The sequence below is a fragment of the Mobula hypostoma genome, chromosome 29 (genome assembly GCF_963921235.1).
Source record: "Mobula hypostoma chromosome 29, sMobHyp1.1, whole genome shotgun sequence".
Lineage (NCBI taxonomy): Eukaryota > Metazoa > Chordata > Chondrichthyes > Myliobatiformes > Myliobatidae > Mobula > Mobula hypostoma.
Genome location: NC_086125.1, coordinates 20,037,436 through 20,055,386, shown reverse-complemented (window position 1 = coordinate 20,055,386; position 17,951 = coordinate 20,037,436). Strand labels below are relative to the sequence as shown.

At 47.2% G+C, this 17,951-nt stretch overlaps 1 protein-coding gene across 1 annotated transcript in view; it reads left to right on the top strand.

The window, feature by feature from the left end:
• Positions 1-17,951, top strand: part of LOC134339249 (shiftless antiviral inhibitor of ribosomal frameshifting protein homolog) — a 37,790-nt gene that overhangs the window by 1,028 nt on the left and 18,811 nt on the right. Inside the window, exons 2-5 of the mRNA XM_063035598.1 lie at positions 1-23; positions 10,564-10,613; positions 11,035-11,082; positions 12,527-12,574. The exon at positions 1-23 is cut by the window's left edge and continues 125 nt beyond it. Coding sequence (XP_062891668.1) covers positions 1-23; positions 10,564-10,613; positions 11,035-11,082; positions 12,527-12,574 — 169 coding nt within the window. The remainder of the gene's footprint in view (positions 24-10,563; positions 10,614-11,034; positions 11,083-12,526; positions 12,575-17,951) is intronic.

Here is a 17,951-nt window from a genome sequence, read left to right as displayed (position 1 = left end):
GGCCACAGATCAGGATGCAGGGGGTGAGTGAGTGAAATTCAACTCAGAGCTTTGTTCGGTTCTATCCTTTCCCCTCTTTCAGTCCCTCATCCATGCAATCTTCATCAGTGCTTCTACCCTCCAAGAAATCTGACTTCAACTCACCGTTTGTCCCTCAGTGTGACTGACCACTGTTTCCTCTAGTTACTGGATTACCATCTAGAGCTCAGGGCGTTTGATAAAGAGTTCAAAGCTCACCACCGCGTCAGGGAAATTTAACCTTATTTAAATGAACGCATCTCCCAGCAAGGCTGGAGCTTTGTAAGCATCCACCCCAATGTCTTTTAGTGAAGGCAATGTGCTCTCCTTACTCCCAGAGTCACTATGTGGTTGACCTGTTAGTGCCCTGGTTAGGGATGGACATTAGATTCTGGTAATAATAGTGATGTCCATGGCCTGTGCTCTAATAAGTCACTGTTACAGCATAGAATGAATAATGTGCACAAATGCCCACCCACAGCCCACTTTCTCCCCAACCCTGAAATTACTGTTCCTCAGATGTCCATCCTCCTGTCTGTTGAGGACCTAAACTGACTGTTTCAGCCACCAGATTGTGTTTGTCACTGCATCTTTCCCTCATCTTCCTGTTCCTTTTGTCCATTGTGTTAAACCCCCCTCCCCCACTGGCCCTGTTCATGGGAATAGTTTCACTCCACTCACCCGTCTCAACCCATCATGAATTTGCACACCTATCAAATCTCCTCGTAAACTATTGGCATATCTTTCCCTTCACTCTGACCCTCTGTTGGCTTCTCATGTTCTTCATAAAATCCCCTCCACAAATTCATCTCTGCCTGCCTCTCTGCTTAACTTTCTGCCTCTCTACCTGCCTGATACCACCTCTCTTTCTGTCTCTCTCTGTCCCTCTCTCCCTGCCTCTGTTTCTGTGTCTTTCTCTCCCTCTCTTTCTGTCCCTCTTCCTCCCTTAAGACCCTAATAATGTCTTGTTCATTTATGTCCAAGTGAAATTGTCTCCGCTCATTCTCTTGTGCGACAATTTATGATGTAGCGATGTACTTACAAAATCCAAAGCAAACAACTGTAAGCCATAAAGGGAGATATAACCTTTTAGAAACGTTTAATGGTTGTATAACATATTGAGAGAGTGAAACAGAATGAGTTTGTTTACGGATTCTGTGGTTCGATGGCAAGTGAACAGGGTGGTGAAGAAGGCTTTTGACATGCTTGTCTTCATCAGTTGGGGCATTAAGTATAGAAGTTGGGGAGATATGCTGAAACTGTGTAAAACGTTGGTTAGACCACATTTAGGTCATTGTGTCTAGTTCTGGTCACCACAATTCAGGAAGGATGTGGCTTTGGAGAGGATGCAGAAGTTTAGGTTGTTCTCTCAATTAGGAAGCGTTAGTTATAAGGAGAGGTTGGATGACCTATAGTTTCTCTGGAGTGTTGCAGGCTGAGAGAGCCACAGACTCATAAAATTCTGAGAGGCATGAATAGGGTAGAGAGTCGAAGTGGGTGGAAATGTTGTGATGGCTGTGTTGGTAGGTCAAATTCCAATTTCACTGCATAACGCAAAAATGTTATCTGCGGCTTCACCTCAAGCTGATGCTTTTAAAATCTCAAAAATCTCTTGCGTTGTTGGGCTTTAAATATTTCTGTGATTGGATGGGAACTGTTGAGAAAGTTCAGCATCTGGTACAGAGCTGCATCACAGTTTCAGAGATCCTGGTTCACTCCTGACCTCCACTGCTGTCCATGTGGAGTTTTCATGCTCCGCATGTGACTGAGGCCTTCCCCCCAGTTGCTCCAATTCCTCCCACTTCCCATTGCGAGTTGGTGGGTTAATGGGCCCTGTAAATTTCTCTCACTGTTGGGAGAGTCAGGGGAAGTCGACGGGCATGTTTGAGAAAATACAGTGCCTCCTCATTTTGCAAATGCGGCACTCACGTAGGAACAAGTGTTTAGGAGACTGGGAAGGACTTGCTGGATGCTGCCTCTCAGTTCCTGGCTGCATTTCTGACTAGTGAACTGCCCTGGTTAAGTGTCTGAGACCCTGCTGTAACTTGAGGACGGTTTTAGCTTACAGAGAACCAAGGAAGAAAATGGGAAGGATGGGGATTCTCAGAGTTAGCATAGACACGATGGGCCAAATGGTATCCTTATATCATTAAAATGTGTTTGTGTTACTGATGGGAAGAGTAGTATTTAGTGCAGAGACATTATGTGATTTATGGTACTATCACTTTTATTTTAAATATTTTATGAAATGATTCTGTGAATGAAGAGGAAGTGAATGAAGTTCCCATTGGAAGGTGAGGCAAATGTGCTGATGTTTCTCTGCTCATAGTCAAAGTCAGGAGATGAACGCTGTGGTGTTGTTTTAATGAGTAGTAGTGACAAGGGTAAGGACAAGGACAAGGACTCTGGGCCAACTATTCTATCTAAACCAACATCTAAGGACAGATAGGGTTACAAGAAACTGCAGATGCTGGAATCTGGAGCAGAGAACAAACTACTGTCAAGACTTGGCAGGCTGAGGAGCAGCTGAAGACAGGTAACTTGATCATTATCATCTTGATATCCACTAATTGTCTGCAGGTCAAAGTTCAAGATAGGTTTATTACTGAAGTACATAGCTGTCACCGTATACTGAGATTCAGTTTCTTGCGGGCATTCACAGCAGAGCAAATAAATACAATAGAATCAAAGAAAAGCTAGGCATAATGACTGACAATCAACCAATGTGTAAAGGGAGACAAATTGTGCAAAACCGATAAATAAATTAGTAAATAAATAATACTGAGAACATGAGTTGTAGAGACATGGAGAGTGGGTTGTGGAATCAATTCAGTGTTGAGTGGCCAAAATTATCCACAGCGGTTCAGGAGCCTGATGGTTGAACTGTTCCTGAACCTGGTGGTGTGGGACCTAAGGCTCCTGTACCTCCTTCCCGATGACAGCAGTGAGAAGGGAGTGTGTTCTGGATGTGGGGGTCATTGATGATGGATGCTGCTTTCTTATTAGCTCTGATCTACTGTATGTTCGTGTCTGTGCATCCAGAAAAGTGCTCTGTTGGTCCCAAAATGTTTCAAAATTACCTAAACCGTAAAAACGGTGGTAGAAAATGATTTTTCTATCTGCAGTCTCCTGCTTTCTGTCTCTCAATACCCCTGCAGGCCCAAGGACTGTTCAGTCATCTTAGTAGTAATCTGAATGATGCTTACACCTGCCCATTAACCCACCCAAACCAATGGCTCTTGCACTCACCCTGCCCAGCATTGATTAGTTAAATTGCATGGCATTCGGACCCAAACTAACCTGTGTGAGTCAGTCCTTCGTCCAGGCAAGGCCTGTACCAGCCGTCGAGGCCTTACGACCTTTGAGATGACACTGATGTTGACTGATAGCACTACACAGTTCTTAAGCCTACGAGTTGCACTTAATTCCCTAAAGAACACCTGGTGTGTGGATATTATCTGGAGGTTTCCATGGGTTAACATGAGAATCAGGAGATGATGAGATCGCAGCCCTCAACAATGTTATTATAGCATTATGCTCTTCAATAATATTTACCAACTTAACCCGGTAATACCTTTATCAGCATGTGTTTACCTGCTGTTCTTGCACCTTGTAAAATGTTACTGGTGCGTGCGTGTGTGCGTGTGTGTGTGTGTGTGTGTGTGCACATGCGTGCGTGTAGTGGGGGGGGGGGGTAGAGGTGGTATGTGTGGACACTGTGTATATAGAGTGCTCGTGCAGGACTCCCAAAAGGTTAACTTGCAGGTTGAGTTGATGGTAGCAAAGGCAAGTGCAATGCTGGGATTCATTTTGAGAGGCCGAATCAAATCTTTATCTTTAATCTTGCAACCTCCACTTGTTCATTCACAGGCAGTGAACCTGGTATAGTTAGCTGTGAGAGTTAACACTACCTTTGTGGGCCGTACCTTTAAGAATTTGCTGCAAAGGCAGTGAAACCAGTGGGAAAACTTGCAACTTATTAAACCATATAAGAAAGATTAACGTTATTTGTCATATTACATTGAGTCATCACAGATCCCCATCACCCCGGCCATTCTCTTTTCTTGCTATTGCCATCAGGTAGAAGGTACAAGAGCCTCAGGACTTTCACCATCAGGTTCAAACACGGTTACTACCCCTCAGTCATCAGGTTCTTGAATAAAAGGGTATAACTACACACACTTGCCCATCCATTGAGATGTTCCCACAAGCAGTGATCTCACCTTAAAGACTTTTCTTCATTACCTCATATTGTTTTTTTTTAATCGCTGTTTATTTATATTTGCATTTGCACAGTCTGTTGTCTTCTGCACTCTGGTTGATCTTTCATTGATCCCGTTGTAGTTACTATTCTGTAGATTTGCTGAACACGCCCTCAGGAGACTGAATCTCAGCGTTGTACACGGTGACACACGTGTACTTCGATAATAAAATTACTTTGAACTTTGGACGAGTTGCATTGTTTTGCGTCAGTGGCCAACACTGTCTGAGGATGTGTTAGGGTCAACCTGTAAGTGTCGCAGTGCTTCCACTCCAACGTAGCCTGCCCTCCACTTACTAACCCTAACCCGTACATCCTCTGAATGTGGGAGGAAACTGGAGCACCCAGAGCAAACTCAGGCAGCCATGGGGAGAATGTACAGAGAGCGCAGTGGGAATTCAACCCTGGCCTTCTGATTGCTTACTTTGTAAAGTACTGTACTAATTGCTATGGTAACGCGCTCTGAAATGGACTGTGTTAATGTGAACACAGTGGAACCCGACAGTTCTAATATCTGATCCCATTAACTGTGTTGGAGTGATCACAACACTGCATATAAACAGAGACAAATTCTGGCTGGTGTTTGGGTCCTAGAATTGGTTTATTATTGTCACATGTACCACGATACAGTGAAAAGCTTGTCTTACATACTGTTCATACAGATCAAATCGTTGCACATTGCACTGAGGTAGAAGAACAAGTTAAAACAATAACAATGTAGAATGAAGTGTAACAGCTACAGCAAATCAAATCAAATTCAAATTTAATTATTATTCAACCATACGTGAATATAGCTGAACAAAACAGTGTTCCTTTGGGGCCATGGTGCAAAACTTACGCAGCACATTCAAAACAGCAGGCAAAAAAACATAGCCACCAAAAAAAAAACATGCATGTAGTCCAAGACCCTGAGCGACATGCCCTGCAAATTGATGGTACAGTTCCTGGCAGTGTGCAGACACTGTAATCCAGCCTGTCATTCCACCAATCGAACACTGGAGGGCAGCAATGACAGGAGAGGGCAGCCCCCAACCGAGCATGGATGCCATGCTGTACCACCTCCGGGCGACTCCTTTCCTGGACTGCAGCAGCAGGCAAGCCCACGGCTTGAGGCCTACCCCTCGCTACAACTGAGGCTAAGCAGCTCCCCCCCCCCCACTCCTGTCGCGTCACCAAAGAAGGGAAACAGGCCTGCGGCATCTTACATCATCATTGTCCAACGGGGTCTTGCGATTGCAAGAGAAGCGTCCAAGACCAGCCCCCACGGTTACACTGCACAGCGCCTTTGTGCACCAACCCTGATGTCTTTGAGTCGCAGGCGGCAACGCGGTCTGCACCTAAGACAGTTCCTCCGACTCTCAGTCCAGCTCCTCCGATCAACAAGCAGCTCACTGGTGGGGTAGACCTACAGTAGCCAAAGTTCTTGGAGTCCAGCATTATCTTGCGATTGAAAAATAAAAGAATTTAGCAAGGGGGTAAAAAACACCTTCGGTTGGCCCTTGAGAGGCCACTGTGTCTGAACACATTGCCATCTTACTGGTGTGGGTGGAGCTCATATCGAGATAGATTGTGAGGTCAATCTCAGGAACCATTTAGAAGTCTTATAACGTATTGTAGCGTGTCCTTGAGCTTGGTGGTACGAGTTCAGGTCTTTGTATCTTCTGCCCGAAGAGAGAATGTGGAAAAGAACCCCTTTGGCCCATTGAGTTCATACCAGGTATCAAGCACTTGCGCTAGTCCCACGTTATTCTCCATACAGCCCCATCAATCCCACCCCTCCCCCCTCCCCAACCTGCCCTCACCTTACAAATTAGGAGACGTTTACTGTAAGCACTGACTTGCATACGTGTGGGATCAGAGAGGAAACTGGAGTACCCGGAGGTAACACAAACAAGTACAGGGAGAAGGTGCAGACCCCACGCAGGTCACAACTGAACCGGGGTCACCGGAGCTGAGAGGGGGTGGCTCTGCCAGTGTGTCTTTCCTGAGGGATGGTTGATCTGTGCACCGGCTCCCTCTGTTGGTAAACGAGCAATGTTGCTATTACAGCGAAACTAAACCAGTTTGTTGTCATCTGCACAAGTACACGTACGCACAGGTGCAATGCAAAACTTCCCTGCAGCGGCATCACAGGCACATAGTGCCATATATAAGAAAAACCAAAACATAAATAGAAAGATAACTACAAGCCGAAACAGAAAGAACCCAGAATTTTAAAAAAAGCTTATTTCAGTGCGAAGTGATCATGGTGTTGCTAAATTGCAGTGATTATGGTTTTTCAGATTCAGATTTATTTATTGCACAGACATGGAAACTTAGAGGGTAATGTGCCTTTCACGTTAATGACCAGCTGGTTGGTTCGAGAACCAAATGTGGTGGTGTGGGACTTCAGGGTTGTGTGATCACCTGCCTGATGATAGCTGTGTAAAGGCCGCATAGCCCAGATGGTGGGGATTTTTGATGATGGATTGCTTCCTTGAGAAAGCCCCTCCTGCAGATACTAAGATTAATTAAAAGGAGGAAGGTGTTGGATTTCTAAATTTAATTTTAATGTCAAACAAGGAGTGACAGTAAGGTTTCTAATCTCCTTGGGGTTCTGGGTTATCTGTGGGTATCGTCAAATCCTAGATTTGTTGGAATTGGAATTGTGGTTATTGTCAAATGCACTGAAATACAGTGAAAGTCTCTTTGCATGGCCATCCAGATATATCATTGCATGCGTAGGTACAGTGAGGAAACAACATAGAAAACAGAATTCATAAACAAGAGATTCTGCAGGTACTGGAAACCCAGAGTAACACACAGAACGCTGGAGGAAATCTGCGGGTCAGGCAGCATCTACGGAAAGGAATAAGCAGTCAATGTTTTGGGCTGAGAGCCTTCATCAGGACTAGAAAGGGAGGGGGAGGAAGCCAGAACCAGAAGGTGGTGGGGTAAAGGGGGAAGAGTGCAAGCTGATAGGTGAAACCAAGCGAGGGGGGTGGGCGAGGAGGGATGGACTGAGCTGCGCTCACAACTCTCTGCAATTTCTTGTGGTTTTGGTCAGAGCACTTGCCATGCTAAGTTGCAGATTGCTTCAAAAAAGGAGATTAAACAGGAGATTCTGCAGATGCTGGAAATCCAGAGTAACACGCTGGAGGAACTCAGTAGGCCAGGAGCATCAATGGAGGGGAATGAACAGTTTACATTTTGGGCCGAGACACTTCACCAGGATTTAGTGGATAGGGCAAAGGAGAAGGCATTTCGTACACTTGCCTTCAGAGGAAGAAGGATTGCATACAAGTGTTGAGACATAATTGTGCAACTGTGCAACTGTGCAAAACATTGGTTAGACCACACTTGAAGTATTGTGTACAGTTCCAGTTGCAACACTATAGAAAGGATGTGGTAGCAGAAGGAATTTACCAAGATACTTTTAAAGGAAATAGAGAAAAAGAGAGAGAGAGAGCATGTATGTGAGTTGAAGAGAAACAGTGATAAAAAAATAAAAGAATATACTTCCCCTCTCCCAGTTTGAAACTCCCCCACTAACCTGCACCCTCTAACCACTAAGCCCTCCCTTCTAGCTGCCCTTTTTAATCCTCTGCTCTAACCTTCCTTTGTAACCCACTCCCCTCTCTAATCTGCTTCGCTTTCCCTCTTTCCTTCCCCCTCTTTCCTCTCCCCTCCCTCTCACCCACTTCTCTCTTCCTCTCTCACCCCTCTGCCCACCTCTCTCCCCTCCCTTCCCTCCCCCTCCCACTTCTTTCCCCTTCTATCGCCCTCTCACCCCCTTCTCTCCTCCTCTCTCACCCCTCTGCCCACCTTTCTCCCCCTCTCCCCCTTCCCTCCAGCCCTTCTCTAGCCGCTCTGCCCTTTCTGCCCTCTCCTTTCTGACTTCCCCTTTCTCCCCTCTGCCCCCTCTGCCCTTCTCCCCCTCTCCTTCCATTTCTCCCCTTTCCTTCTTCCCCTCCCCTCTCCCCATCCCCCTCCCCTGTCCCCTCTCCCCATCCCCCTCTCCCCTTCCTCTCTCCCCCTCATCCCCCTTCTCCCCCCATCCCCCTTCTCCCCCCATCTCCCCCCTTTCCCCCCACTCTCCCCCTCTTTCTCTTTCGGTCGGGGTGAGATTGGATAGGGTGGGCTTGTTTTCTCTGAACCAAGCTCTGACAGGTAACCCTTCAGAACTCTATAAGATTGTCAGGGCCATGGGTCGGAAAGATTGTCCAAATCTTTTTCCCAGGGTAATGGAATCAAGGGGAAGAAAACCAAGGTTGAAGGAGAGGGGAAGAAGTTTTAAAGGAGATCTGAAAGGTATCTTACCATTAGCTGTGGTTAGTGTCCTGAACGCAGTGCCAAAGGATGAGGCAAAGCCAGGTACAGTTATGGCGCATTTATACAGACGCTTAAACAGGCAAGGTGATAGGATACACATCTGGTGTGGATAAACGTGCTTTGCGTGGATGGGTGTAAAGCTTGGCATAAACAAGATGGGCGGAATGATCCATTCTGTGCTGTCTGAGTGACACTATGACCTGGAGGCTGGGTCCATCCATGAGGTGGAATGGGTCAGGGTCAGTGGGTGGACCTGAGGGGTGCAAATCCTAAAGCCCTATCTTGATGACGTTTTAACAGGTCAGTATCTTCAAATGCAGCTGATTAGTCAATTGAAAGCAATTCAGATAGATTCCAACTATGAAGAAATTAACTAATTACAAATACATTTACAACAAAAGTATCTTAAACCATGAATGATTAACAGCAATCAGCATAAAATGAAGTTTATCTTTTTAATTAGCGAACATAGTGAGGCTGAGAGAGCAGATGTGAAGCGTTTGTGAGCCCTGAGCTCGGTCTGTCAGTGCTAAATCCATCAGTGGAGTGGGAGTTTATGTACCTGTGACATCTCCACCCCCTCCCCGCCAACTCACCTCTGACTCCCAATATCTTAGCGCTGGTGTGGAGGTCAGAGATGTGTCAACCTGTGAGGTAGATGTTGTTAGTGGTTTTATAAGAGAATTTAATCAAAAATAAAATATTGTGCATTTCTGCTGCACCTTTCTCCAGGATGTATCAGTGTATCTTACAGCCAAATTTTGAAGCTTGGATTCAACACAGGAAATGCGGCAGCCGACCTTTGCGCAGCAAGATCCCGCAGTAGGCTAATGTCTCAGAAAACCCCTTTATTGATATAGTTGAGAAGTCAATAGTAAACAAAACTTATGAAGAACTGAATTGAAAGTAGAAAATTCTGGAAACACTTGGTGTCTTGGCATTAACTTGTAAAACAAAGGAGTTCTTTGCGATTAAACTAAAAGAAAAATGTGCAGATGCTGGAAATCTGAAACAAATACAGAAAATGCTGGAAACCTCCGGCAGGTCGGGCAGCATCAGTGGAGGAAGAAACAGAGTCAACATCAAAATCCCTGCCTGAGAAATTTAACCTGAAATGTGAACAATTTAACTCTGCAGAGGTGTCTTCTGCTGAGTGTTTTGAGCATTTTCTGTTTATATTTTCTGGATATTTCCGATATCCAGCATCTTTTCTTTTAATTTTTCATCTAGTTGTGAAGAAATCTGTTTCTCTCTACAAAACAATGTCAACAAGTCATTTGAATGACTTGTGAGGAAAAACTTTTTCACCCAGAGTGTGGTGGATATGTGGAATGCTCTGCCCCAGAAGGCTTTGGAGGACAAGTCTCTGGATGCTTTCAAGAAAGAGATGGATAGGGCTCTTAAAGATAGTGGAATCAAAGGTTATGGGGATAAGGCAGGAACTGGATACTGATTGTGGATGATCAGCCATGATCACAGTGAATGGCGGTGCTGGCTCGAAGGGCCGAATGGCCTACTCCTGCACCTATTGTCTATTGTCTATTGAATTTAACTTAGAATGTTTGTAGGGAATTGGTTTTAACATTATCAGAAAGGTGACACCTGTATTGAAGTTCAAAGTTCCAAAAAATTAATTATCAAAGTAGGTATGTTACAGATGCCACACTGAGATTAATTTTCTTGCAGACATTCACAGTAGAACAAAGAAATAGAATAGTCCATGGAAAATTGCACACAAAGATTGACAAATAGTCAATGTGCAAAAGAAGACAAATTGCAATAGAAGAAATCTAATAATAAAAAATAAGTAAATCAATAATATCGGGAACGTCAGCTGCAGTGTCCTTGAAAGCTGAGTCCACAGGTTGTGGATATGACCACCACTAATGGGAGACTAAACCCACGGGCTTCACACTGAGGTCTAGCTGGAGAGAACTGGACGTTAAAGAGGGTCTTTGCTTTACTTTTTGTAGGGTTGGATGCCGATGATAGGCAGGAGATAGAGGACGATGCAGTAATCAAGGTAAATTGGACCTGCGTATTGTCTGTCAAAGTTTCGGAAGCTTTGAAGGTGAGTTGGTCAGCTGGTTAAATGACATGGGCCGAGAGGGACAGAGGTCAACTTGGGACGCGTTTGCTGGAGCAGTGGGCTGTACTGGCCCAGCTCAAGCCCGCTGAAGGCAGATTGTGATATATTGTTGGGCGATGGGACAAGAAGATTGGGAGAACAAGTTTGTGCCATAATTTCACAAATAGAAGAGCAGGATTGAAGAGAACGAAAGGTCACTCCTGTTGCTCATGCTGGTACAGCAGTGGATTTTATGAAGATCTGAAGACTGAGGAGAGTTAAGGTCCACTCCTGTTCTCACAGTAGTTGTTTCTGAAAATCTGTTTGGTAGGTGGGTGGATGAAGGTCAGCCACTGATACTGGTTCTTTCCATCAGGCAGTTATTGAGAAGCTTCAAGATGAAGAGAACAAGGCAAAGACCGAGGTGAGTTCAGAATCTGGGAACTGGGAGCAGGAGGTGAACATCAGGCCCCATCTCTCAAATATTCCTGGGGTCTCCTGTAAATCCTGACTCACACAGAATGAGCCCTTGCAAACACTGATGGACACAAAGTGACCTCCCTGTCAATGCTGACACATGTTGGACAATCCCTTGTAATGAATGATACACACAAGGCAGCTCCTTGCAAATACCAACTTGTACACAAGGTGAGCCTGTCTCTCGCTCCCACTCTCCTCCCTCCTCTCCGTCCCTCCCTCCTCTCTGTCCCTCCTCCTCCTTTCAATCCCCTCTCCTCCTCCTCCCTCCCTCACCTCTCCACCTCTTCCCCCTCTCTCTCCCCCCACTCTCCCCCTCTCTCTCCCCCTCTTTCCCCATCTCTCTGTAGCCATTCTCTCTCCCTCTCCCTCCTCTCCCCCTCTCTTTCCCCTCTCCCCTCCCTCCTTACTCTTTCTCCCCACACTCTCTCCGCCTCTCAGCCCACTCTCACTCCCTGTCTCCCGCCCTCTCCTACTCTCTGCCCTCCCCCTTTTCCCTTCTTCCCCTCTTCCCCTCTCTGTCCCTCCTGTCTCCCTCTCTCTCCTCTCTTCCCACTCTCTCACCCTGCTCCCTCTCCCCATCTCCCCCTCCCCGTCTCTCCCCCCTCCCTCCGCCCCTCCCTTCTTTCATGACACCTTCCAGGTGAATCCCTGTAAACGCGGACACGTTCCCGCTGAATCCCACGGACACGTTCCCAGTGAATCCCTGTAAACGCGGACACATTCCAGGTGAATCCCTGTAAACGCGGACACATTCCAGGTGAATCTCTGTAAACGCGGACACGTTCCCAGTGAACCCCTGTAAACGCGGACACGTTCCAGGTGATTCCCTGTAAACGCGGACACGTTCCCGGTGAATCTCTGTAAATGCGGACACATTCCCGGTGAATCCCTGTAAACGCAGACACATTCCAGGTGAATCTCTGTAAACGCGGACACGTTCCAGGTGAATCTCTGTAAACGTGGACACGTTCCAGGTGAATCCCTGTAAATGTGGACACATTCCCGGTGAATCTCTGTAAACGCGGACACGTTCCCGGTGAACGCCTGTAAACGCGGACACGTTCCCGGTGAATCCCTGTAAACGCGGACACGTTCCAGGTGATTCCCTGTAAACGCGGACACGTTCCCGCTGAGTCCCACGGACACGTTCCTGCTGAATCCCTGTAAACGCGGACACATTCCCGGTGAATCTCTGTAAACGCGGACACATTCCAGGTGAATCTCTGTAAACGCGGACACGTTCCAGGTAAATCTCTGTAAACGCAGACACATTCCCGGTGAATCTCTGTAAACGCGGACACGTTCCCGGTGAATCTCTGTAAACGCGGACACGTTCCAGGTAGGCAGGTGGATGAAGGTCAGCCACTGATACTGGTTCTTTCCATCAGGCCGTTATTGAGAAGCTTCAAGATGAAGAGAACAAGGCAAAGACCGAGGTGAGTTCAGAATCTGGGAACTGGGAGCAGGAGGTGAACATCAGGCCCTATCTCTCAAATATTCCTGAGGTCTCCCGTAAATCCTGACTCACACAGAATGAGCCCTTGCAAACACTGATGGACACAAAGTGACCTCCCTGTCAATGCTGACACATGTTGGACAACCCCTTGTAATGAATGATACACACAAGGCAGTTCCTTGCAAATACCAACTTGTACACAAGGTGAACTTGTCTCTCCCTCCCCTCTCGCTCTCCCTCACCCTCCCCTCACCCTTCCTCTTTATCTCCCCCTCTATCTCTCACTCCTCTTACTGCTTCTCTCATCCCCTCTCTCTCCACCTCTCTGTTCCCTATCTGTCTCTGTTTGCCACTCTCTCTCTCTCGTTTTCTCTCTCTCACTCCCTCTCTCTTTCCCCTGCTGTCTTTTCTTTCTCTCATTCTCTCTATTTTCTAAATATGCTCATGAAATAAACATCTACTCAAATGGACTGTCTGTATATATTTACACTGTCTCAGTGATTCCCTGTAAACACGGACACATTCCAGGTGAATCCCTGTGAACACGGACACATTTCCGGTGATTGCCTGTAAACGCGGACACAATCCAGATGATTCTTTGTAAACGCGGACACATTCCAGGTGAACCCCTGTAAATGCGGACATATTCAGGTATTCCCTTGCAAATACTGACACACTTCTCTGTTATAACTGCTGTCATACTGGTGATCCCTTTAAATTTCTATTTTAAATACTTACATACTCCCCGGTGCATTTCAAATGTCAAATCATGTCCTGGGACTCCCTGTAAACACTGACAGATCCAGGGTGATCCCCTTTAAATACTGACACGCATCCAGTAACCACCAGTAAATACTGACATCGTGTCGGTGACCTCTTGAAAGCATCAACAATCAGCTGGGGATTTGCTGGGAATGGTCATACATTCCTGCTTTCTCACTCTGCTCCCCTTACCCTACTTTGTGAGCACTGACACACAGAAGGTAATCATCAGAAAACACTGCTGTTCTCTCTGTGACCCACTGTACCAAGTGACGCCCTGCTGGTGACCCTGTTTATATCCTGATGAAGTTGACCATAGGACATAGGAGCAGAATTTGGCCAGTCAGCCACCAGCATGCCATTGCTAATATGGGTAATTTATTATCCCTCTCAATTCCATTCACATGCCTTCCCCCCTTGACCTTTGATGCTTTTGCTAATCAACAACCTATCACACCCCATCATGACTTGGCGTCCACAGCCATCTGTTGCAATGAATTCCACAGATTCACCACCGTCTGGCTAATACATTTCTCCGAATCCCTGTTCTACAGGGGCTTCCTTCCATGTTGAGGCTGCGCTCTCTGGTCCTAGACTCCCCACTATAGGAAGCATCATCTATACTCTAACTGGGCCGAAATCATAAACACAAAAGATTCTGCAGATGCTGGAAATCCAGTCTGACACATATACTTCTTTATGGAACCCGTTCCCCACCACCACCACTCTCCTCTGTTGAGTGGAACTTGTCCTCACTCTCAATAATTTCTCCTTCGGCTCCTCCCGCTTCCTTCAAACAAAAGGTGTAGCCATGGGCACTCGCATGGGTCCCAGCCATGCCTGCTTTTCTGTTGGCTACGTAAAACAGTCTATGTTCCAAGCCTACGCTAGTGTCACTCCCCAGCTTTCCCTACGCTACATCGACGACTGTGTCCGTACTACTTCCTGCACCCATACAGAGTTTGTACACTTCATCAACTTTGCCCCCAACTTCCACCCTGCCTTCAAATTCACCTGATCCATTTCCAACACCTCCCTCCCCTTTATCAATCTCTGTCTCTATCTCGAGAGACAGTTTATCTACTGATATCTTTTATAAACTCACTGATTCTCACAGCTACCGGGAATATACCTCTTCCCACCCTGTCACTTGCGAAAGTGCCATCCCCTTCTCTCGATTCCTCCATCTCTGCTGCATCTGCTCTCAAGATGAGGCTTTTCATTCCAGAACTAATGAGATGTCCTCCTTCTTCAATGAAAGGGGCTTTCCTTCTTCCACTATCAATGCTGCCTTCACCTCTGTCTCTTCCATTTCACACACGTCTGCCCTCTCCCTGTTCACCAGGGAGGGTTCCTCTTGTCCTCTCCTGCCACCCCTCCAGCCTCTGCGATGAGCTCATAATTCTCCAAACTTTCTGCCATCTCCAATAGGATCCCACCACCAAGCACATCTTTCCCTCCCCCCCCCCGCTTTCGACTTTCCGCAGGGATTGCTCCCTAAGTGACTCCCTTGTCCATTCATCCCTCCCCACTGATCTCCCTTCTGGTACTTATCCTTGCAAGTGGAACAAGTGCCACATCTGCCCAACACCTCCTCCTTCACTACCTTCCAGGGCCTCAAATAGTCCTTCCAGGTGAGGTGACACTTCATCTGTGAGTCTATTAGGGTCATTTACTGTATCCAATGCTCGCAGTATGGCCTGCTGTATATCAGTGAGAACCAGCACAGACTGGGAGACCGCTTTGCCAAGCACCTATGCTCCGTCCACCAGAAAAAGTGGGATCTCCCGGTGGCCACTCATTTCAATTCTACTTCCCATTCTCATTCCGATATGTCCATCCATGGCCTCCTCCACTGTCGTGATGAGGCCGCACTCAGGTGGAGGAACAACAACTTATATTCCGGTTGAGTAGCCTCCATCCTGATGGCAAAAACATCAATTTCTCGAACTTCCAGTAATTGTGCCCCGTCTCCTTCACCATTCCCCATTCCCATTTCACTTCCCTCTGGTGCTCCTCCCCTTCCCTTTCTTCCATGGCCTTCTGTCCTCACCTATCAGATTCCCCCTTCTCCAGTCCTGTATCTCTTTCATCAATCGACTTCCCAGCTCTTTACTTCCCCCACCCTCTCTCCCAGTTTCACCTATCACCTACAACCTTGTATGTCTTCCTCCCCTTCCCCACCTTCTTATTTTGACTTCTCATCTTCTTTTCGGCCTGAAAAGTTGATTGTTTACTTTTTTTCACAGATGCTGCCTGTCCTACTGAGCTCCTCCAGCATTTTCTGTGTGTTGCTTTGATTTCAAGCGGCTGCAGGTTTTCTCTTGTTTGTAACACGTACAAAACGCCGGAGAAACTCAGTTGGTCAGGCAACACCTATGGAGGGAAATAAAGAGTCGACATTTCGGGTTGAGACCCTTCATCAGGACTCATGGAGGGTCTCAGCCGGAAACTTAGACTCTTTGTTCCTGTAACTGCTGCCACACTCCAGGTGATCCAGCTGTTCCCTCTGACACAGAAAAAACGGTGTCCTCTTTAGAACGCAAACAACAGGAATTCTGCAGATGCTGGAAATTCAAGCAACACACATCAAAGTTGCTGGTGAACGCAGCAGGCCAAGCAGCATCTGTAGGAAGAGGTGCAGTCGACGTTTCAGGCCGAGACCCTTCGTCAGGACTAACCGAAGGATGAGTGAGTAAGGGATTTGAAAGTTGAAGGGGGAGGGGGAGATCCAAAATGATAGGAGAAGACAGGAGGGGGAGGGATAGAGCCAAGAGCTGGACAGGTGATAGGCAAAAGGGATATGAGAGGATCATGGGACAGGAGGTCTGGGAAGAAAGACAAGAGGGGGGGAACCCAGAGGATGGGCAAGAGGTATATTCAGAAGGACAGAGGGAGAAAAAAGAGAGTGAGAGAAAGAATGTGTGCGTAAAAATAAGTAACAGATGGGGTACGAGGGGGAGGTGGGGCCTTAGCGGAAGTTAGAGAAGTCGATGTTCATGCCATCAGGTTGGAGGCTACCCAGACGGAATATAAGGTGTTGTTCCTCCAACCTGAGTGTGGCTTCATCTTTACAGTAGAGGAGGCCGTGGATAGACATGTCAGAATGGGAATGGGATGTGGAATTAAAATGGACATGTCACCTCCCCCTCGTACCCCATCTGTTACTTATTTTAATACACACATACTTTCTCTCACTCTCCTTTTTCTCCCTCTGTCCCTCTGAATATACCTCTTGCCCATCCTCTGGGTTCCCCCCCCCCTTGTCTTTCTTCCCAGACCTCCTGTCCCATGATCCTCTCATATCCCTTTTGCCTATCACCTGTCCAGCTCTTGGCTCTATCCCTCCCCCTCCTGTCTTCTCCTATCATTTTGGATCTCCCCCTCCCCCTCCAACTTTCAAATCCCTTACTCACTCTTCCTTCAGTTAGTCCTGACGAAGGGCCTCGGCCTGAAACGTCGACCGTACCTCTTCCTAGAGATGCTGCCTGGCCTGCTGCGTTCAGCAGCAACTTTGATGTGTGTCCTCTTTAGAAACTGACTCTCCCAGTGATGCCCTTGGAAATACCAACACAAGTCTGGGATGGGCTCTGAATTCTGATATACCCCTGGTGATCCACCTACCCCAGCCCCCCCTGTGAATATTGACACATCGATGGTGAACACTGTCATTTCTCCCTGAAACATTGTGCAAGTAACAACACACTCCGTATACACACTGGCACACTCCCCCTGACCGCGTATATGCACTCCCCCTGACCCCATATACACACTTCCCCTGACTCCGTATACACACTGGCACACTCCCCCTGACTGCGTATACACACACCCCATGACTCTGTATACACACTGGCACACTCCCCCTGACTGCATATACACACTCCCCCTAACTCCGTATACACACTCCCCCCCCCGACTCTGTATACACACTGGCACACTCCCCCGACTGCGTATACACACACCCCATGACTCTGTATACACACTGGCACACTCCCCCTGACTGCGTATACACACACCCCATGACTCTGTATACACACTGGCACACTCCCCCTGACTGCATATACACACTCCCCCTAACTCCGTATACACACTCCCCCCCCCGACTCTGTATACACACTGGCACACTCCCCCGACTGCGTATACACATTGGCACACTCCCCCTGACTGCATATACACACTGGCACACTCCCCCTGACGGCGTATACACACTCCTCCGACTCTATATACACACTGCCCCGACTCTGTATACACAGTCCCCCCCCGACTCCATATACACACTCCCCCTGACTCCGTATACACACTCCCCCGTGACTCCGTATACACACTCCTCCGACTCTGTATACACACTCCTCCTGACTCCGTATACACACTCCCCCGTGACTCCGTATACACACTCCTCCGACTCTGTATACACACTCCTCCTGACTCCGTATACACAGTCCCCCCTGACTCTGTATACACACTCCCCCTGACTCCGTATACACACTCCCCCCCGACTCTGTAATCTTTCCAGGGACACCTGGTAGATATGGACAGCTTCATGATGATCCTCCAGTAAACACTGACGCACTCTCAGTGATCTTAAAATATTGAGA